Source organism: Bison bison, unplaced genomic scaffold (assembly GCF_000754665.1).
Source record: "Bison bison bison isolate TAMUID 2011002044 unplaced genomic scaffold, Bison_UMD1.0 scf7180017864518, whole genome shotgun sequence".
In the NCBI taxonomy this organism is placed as follows: domain Eukaryota; kingdom Metazoa; phylum Chordata; class Mammalia; order Artiodactyla; family Bovidae; genus Bison; species Bison bison.
In genome coordinates, this window is record NW_011495071.1 from 7,567,159 (window position 1) to 7,573,662 (window position 6,504).

Genomic DNA, 6,504 nt, shown 5'->3' on the forward strand with positions numbered 1-6,504 from the left:
AGGGCTCTAGGCACACGGCTTCAGTAGTTGCAGCACATGGGCTCAGCAGTTGTGTCTCCTGGACTCAGTTGCTCTGTGGCATGTGGAATCTTCCTGGACCAGGGACCAAACTCATGTCTCCTGCATTGTCAGGTGGACTCTCATTCACTACACCACCAGGGAAGTCCAACACATTTTCTAAACTTATTTGACCACAGAATCTTTTTTTTTTTTTCCATGCTACTTCTATTAACATCCCATGGAACATGTGCTATGGAAACCCTGGTGTTAACCCTAACAGAGGATTAGCCACCAGGCTCTCCTGAACTTTGGGTCCCCTCTTCCTCTCTGCTCCTGGTAGGCACAATCAGGCCCATCTGCCTGCCCTTCTCTGATGAGGAGCTCACTCCAGGCACCCCACTCTGGGTCATCGGATGGGGCTTTACAGAAGAGAACGGAGGTAAGTGCCAGGCTCAGGATTACAGGACTAAGTGAGCAGCTCCCAAAAGTGATGGGAAGGAGGACCATCCTTTAGAAAAACCCATCCTGGAGGTCCAAGCACCAAGGTACCAGGAAACCCAGAGAACTGTCCTGGGCTGGGATTTGAAGGCAAGAATGGGAATGCAAGTGTGTTTTCAACCTCCAGGGAAGATGTCTGACATACTGCAGCAGGGATCCGTCCAGCTCATCAACAGAACTCGGTGCAATGCAGAGGATGCGTACCAGGGGGAGGTCACCAAGTCGATGATGTGCGCAGGCCTCCCGGAGGGTGGCGTGGACACCTGCCAGGTGCGGCCTCCAAGGATCATGAGGGAATTACAGAGATAGGGGAAGTCTGCTCTGAAGAGATGAAAAAGTTCAGAGGATGAATGCCCCCACATGAAGGCTTGCACATGGTGGGCACTCGGTGTGTGATGAAGGGAGGAAGGGGGAGAGGGAAAAAGATATAAGGATGGATGGATGCATGGATGCATGGATAGACAGATAGAAGCAAAGAGATTTCAAATGTATATTTTACATACAAAGATGATGTTTCCCTCCCCACCTGCTCTTACTTCCCGTCATTTAAAACAGCATGAGCCCCTAGCAGGCAGGAACCCCAGGTCTGTTTTCTCTACAACTGTCCTCAAGCTGCTGAACTACACTAGAGAAAACCCATCTCGTGCTGGATAAGCCCCAGTGCACTGTCCCTCACCCATCCTACTGGCCAGTCCATGAATATATTCTCACATCCCCACCCAGAGGATCTTCTCAAATATTTTTGTTAAAACCCCAAACCCTTCTCCCACCCCCATTCTCAGTCATTAAATTCCTTCACTCAAGAGGCATCTCTTAGTCATCTCTTGATGACTTGATATCAGGTAGATGCAGAACTTTGAGGACAGTGTCTTCCCTCAGGGAGTTCACAGTAATGGGGGCAGGGGTGAATAACTCCACAGGCAGTTCAGCTACAGAGTTATTGGGTTCTGAGGGATGAAACCCCAGAGGCTATAAGAGCTGGTAAGAAGGACACCCAAATAAGTGAACTTTTCACTCTCTCTCATTTTTTGTACAAGAAAATGTCATTTTGTAGTTTGCTTGTTCTCTCTCTCTCTCTCCATTTAATTCTAAGCTCCCTTAGGGCAAGGATCTTTTCTCTTTTCATTAATTGATCCCAGTTATCTAGAACAGTGACTAGCATGAAATAAGCCCCCCTGTAATGGTTCAATAAATCTGGAAACTACTAGGTTAGATGGGCTTCCCAGGGGGCTCGGTTGGTAAAGAATTCGCCTGAAATGCAGGAAGTGCGGGTTCTATCCCTGGATCGGGAAGATCCCCTGGAGAAGGGAATGGCTACCCACTTCAATATTCTTGCTTGGAGAATCCCACGGACAGAGAAGCCTGGCGCGATGCAGTCCATATGGTCACATAGAGTCGGACATGACTGAAGCGACTTAGCATGCACTGCTGCTGCTGCTGCTAAGTCGCTTCAGTCATGTCCGACTCTGTGCGACCCCATAGACGGCAGCCCACCAGGCTCCCCCATCCCTGGGATTCTCAAGGCAAGAACACTGGAGTGGGTTGCCATTTCCTTCTCCAATGCATCAAAATGAAAAGTGAAAGTGAAGTCGCTCAGTCGTGTCTGACTCTTAGCGACCCCATGGACTGCAGCCTACCAGGCTCCTCCGTCCATGGGATTCTCCAGGCAAGAGTACTGGAGTGGGGTGCCATTGCTTTCTCCAGCACACACTGAGTTAGACAAAGATAACCAGGCTTCTTTACTACAGGACCCCTTAGAGCCCTCACTGTGCTAGTGTGAGTTGTAGATCTCCAAGAAAGGGCTAACAGCACACCCACAACTTGCTTGACCGCAGACAAAACCCTTTCACCCCGAAAGGGAAGGGCATTCCAGGCTGCAGTAACAGCATGAGCAGGGGAAGTGAAGGTGGAACAGCAGAGGGCGCTGGAGAGCAGGGACTAGATGGGCCAATGCAGTGAGGGGAGGGTGGAGAAGCCCACCTCTCCACCCCAGCCCTGCCCACCCTCCCCAGCAGCCTCTGCTCTGGCCTCTCTCACAGGGTGACAGTGGTGGCCCTCTGATGTATCACTCTGACTGGTGGCAAGTGGTGGGCATCGTGAGCTGGGGCCATGGCTGTGGGGGGCCTACTACCCCAGGAGTATACACTAAGGTCACAGCCTATCTCAACTGGATCTACAATGTCCGGAAGGTAAGCGTGTTTGCCCTCCCTGTGGTACCCTCCCTCCCTTCCTCTCCTCTGTGGGTTCCAAGCCACCCTTAGTGACTTAATGGCTCTGAGATTCCCCTTTAAACCCCCAATAGTCTTCATTTCCAGCAAGTGACAACCTGGAATTCCACCATTAAGAGCTGAAATTCCTTAGATCAGAGACTCCCATTAAATCCAAATACCTTACTGTATGGAACACACCCAGTTTTACCATTCTCTTGTTCTCTGATCAAATGCAGCTATCAGACACTTTCCAGAGACCAGATTCTGATAAGAAGGAGGATGGAAATATTAGTCATAAAAAGGAATGAATTTGAGTCAGTTGTAGTGAGGTGGATGAACCTAGAGCCTTTTATACAGAGTGAAGTTGATCAGAAAGAGAAAAACAAACATCAGATATTAATGCATATATATGGAATCTAGGAAAAAATAGTACTGATGAACCTATTTACAGAGAAGAAATGGAGACATAGACATAGCGAACAGACTTGTGGATGCATTTGGAGAAGGAGAGGGTGGGACAAATTGAGAAAGGAGCATTGATATATATACACTATCATGTGTAAAACAGATAAGTAGTGGGAAGCTGCTATATAACACAGGGAGCTCAGCCTGGTGCTTTGTGATGACCTAGGGGGTGGAATGGATGGGGGGAGGGAGGCTCAAAAGGGAGGTGATATGTATAATCATGACTGATTCCATTAATGTACAGCAGAGACCACCACAATGCTATAAAGCGATTATCCTCCAATTAAAAAAAAAAAAAAAGGAGGATGGAAAGGCTTATAAGACTTCCTGAGCTCTAGAGAGTAGAGAGAGGCGCAAAGAGCTTCAGAAAAGGAAGATTAATTTTGCATGCCACCATTTTGTTCAATTTCAAATTACCTAGTTTATTTGTTGGTCTCTTTTATTCTAGTCTGATCCATGATGCTCCTGCCCTTGAAGTGCTGGAAACTGCTTCCCCCTGCCCTGCCCACATGGGAATCCCCCAGAAGTCAGACACAGACCAAGAGCCCCCTGGGGCACACCTCTCTGCCCACACTCTCAGCATTTCTAGGTGCAGCAAAGGACCTGCAATCCTGTAAGTCACCCCACAGCTCACAGGCACGCAGGAAATCAGCAGCTCCAGTTCAGCTGCCCATGATGCTCTCGGCATCCCAAGGAGGGAGAGACACAGCCCACCGAACAAGCCGGCCTCCAAGACTGAGGTCTCAGAAGGCATTGCTAAGCCAAGAACTTTCTACTCTATTGATACTCTATTGAATGGAAACAGACGCTCTTCTAAGAGCCTAGATCACCAAGGGCTGGAGTGGAGGGAGGAGAGGGTCTGAGCCAGCCCTCTGCCTCCCCACCCATCCCCAAGCCCACCTGAACAAGAAACCGTTTATAATGGAAAATGTGCTGTCCTGCTCTTGGCTCAAGTACTGTTTCTTACTGTTTCGTATTGTGGCCACTGTTTATTAAACTGGTGCGTGAAGTCTTTGATATAGGCTGACTGGGCTGCTTGAAAAGTGTTGAGCTAAAGACTACCAAACTATGATCTTTATTCCTTGTCCTGGGTAGGAAAAGATCTATGGGAAATGATTGATTTTCAAAGTAGAAGAAAAGAAGGCATGGGTACCAGAGCTGATGGGTGGGGGCACCCCACTCAGGGGGCAACAGTGAACAACCGACTGGGGAAGCCAGGGGTCATTAAGTGTGCTTTCTACACAGGGGACTTGTCCCACTGCCTTCCTCCCCTTCCTCTCTGCCCTGATATCAGCCACAAGCAGGGAGAGGATCTGGGCTTTCAAGGCTGACTTTGAATCATGGCTCCCCAAGAGGCTGGGAAAAGGTATTGCAACTCTAGGTCCTAACATCTACCTTAAGAACTCTAGGTGTGATTTTTAACCATTCTTTTCTTTTTTTTTTAGCCACATGGCATGTGAGATCTTAGTTCCCCACCAGGATCAAACCCACACCCCTGCACAGAAGTGCAGAGTCTTAACCACTGGACCACCAGGGAAGTCCCTATCATTCAGTTTTAAGCAGTCATTTATCACCTGCTTCCCTGGTGGCACTAGTGGTAAAGATCCGCCTGCCAATGCAGGAAATGCAGGTTCGATCCCTGGGTCTGGAAGATCCCCTGGAATAGGAAATGGCACCCCACTCCAGTATTCTTGCCTGGAAAATTCCATGGGCAGAGGAGCCTGGTGGGCTACAGTTCATGGGGCCACAAAGAGTCGGACATGACTGAGCAATTGAGCACAATCCTGCACAGGAATGAGATGGTCTCCAAGCTGGGATCTGAGGATATTAGCATGAATAAGTTCCTGCACTCAAAATAATCAGAGAAGTAAGCCCCATGAACTTTTCTGGCAGCTGTAGGGAGCCTAGGTGTTTTGAGGACCCTCTTGCTATAGTTGTGTCAAATCTTTGATAAAATATACTTGTTAATGTCTTCTTAGAGTCTTAGTAAACGATAGAAATCCTCAAAGGCCAAAAAAATAAAAATAAAGCAAAGCCATCAGAATCATGAGCTGAAACTATGGGGGAGATCTGGGAACAATTGCTTACTAAAGTCTTGTGTTGCCCTCAGACAAAGATTTACATGAAAGCTGAGATCAGAACTAACCCCAGACTCACTGCAGGCAGGGAAGCTGAAACTGGGATTCTCACATAAAACAGAGACAACTGAATGGGGTAGATCCCATGTGGCAGATCTAATGGAGGAGGAAAGACTCCATTAGATTTAGGGCCTCAGGATTTCCAGAGGAAGATCCTCCAAATATGAGTTCACAATTAAAGATTGGCGAAGAGTTTAAAAATAAAACCTCAAGAACTTTAGATGTTAGAATTATAGATAATTATAATAATTATTATATTTTATTATACATATAGACATAGAATGTATATATATAGTATATATATACTCTATCATATATATATATCATATATCATATATATATGATAGAGTATGTCTGTGTGATGGACACTACTCTTTAATGGCTTCATCATGTAGGTAGTCACTTAATACTCACACAAATCTATGAAATTGGTTCTATTCTTATCCCCATTTTATAGATAAGAAAACTAAGCATAATCAGAGTAGATACCTTGCCTGAGGTTGCATACTGGCAAGTTTAACATAAGCATTCTCACTCCAGAGTTCATGCTACAAACTACCAAAATATTGGGCCATACATATTCTAAGTGGTCAAAAGAATAACCACCAAAAGAATGGAAATAAAGTTTTTAACTTCAAAACAATAAAAACAAGAAATAGATTCAGTTCAGTTCAGTTCAGTTCAGTCGCTCAGTTGTGTCCAACTCTTTGCGACCCCATGAATCACAGCACGCCAGGCCTCCCTGTCCATCACCAACTCCCGGAGTTCACTCAGACTCATGTCCATCGAGTCAGTGATGCCATCCAGCCATCTCATCCTCTGTCGTCCCCTTCTCCTCCTGCCCCCAATCCCTCCCAGCATCAGAGTCTTTTCCAATGAGTCAACTCTTCGCATGAGGTGGCCAAAGTACTGGAGTTTCAGCTTTAGCATCATTCCTTCCAAAGAAATCCCAGGGCTGATCTCCTTCAGAATGGACTGGTTGGATCTCCTTGCAGTCCAAGGGACTCTCAAGAGTCTTCTCCAATACCACAATTCAAAAGCATCAATTCTTCGGCGCTCAGCCTTCTTCACAGTCCAACTCTCACATCCATACATGACCAAAGGAAAAACCATAGCCTTGACTAGATGGACCTTTGTTGGCAAAGTAATGTCTCTGCTTTTGAATATGCTATGTAGGTTGGACATAACTTTCC

The 6,504-nt window shown here is 46.6% G+C and overlaps 1 protein-coding gene across 1 annotated transcript in view; it reads left to right on the forward strand.

The window, feature by feature from the left end:
• Positions 1-6,504, forward strand: part of TMPRSS4 (transmembrane protease, serine 4) — a 51,333-nt gene that overhangs the window by 20,929 nt on the left and 23,900 nt on the right. The window contains exons 11-13 of the mRNA XM_010830645.1: positions 341-439; positions 626-768; positions 2,538-2,687. Coding sequence (XP_010828947.1) covers positions 341-439; positions 626-768; positions 2,538-2,687 — 392 coding nt within the window. The remainder of the gene's footprint in view (positions 1-340; positions 440-625; positions 769-2,537; positions 2,688-6,504) is intronic.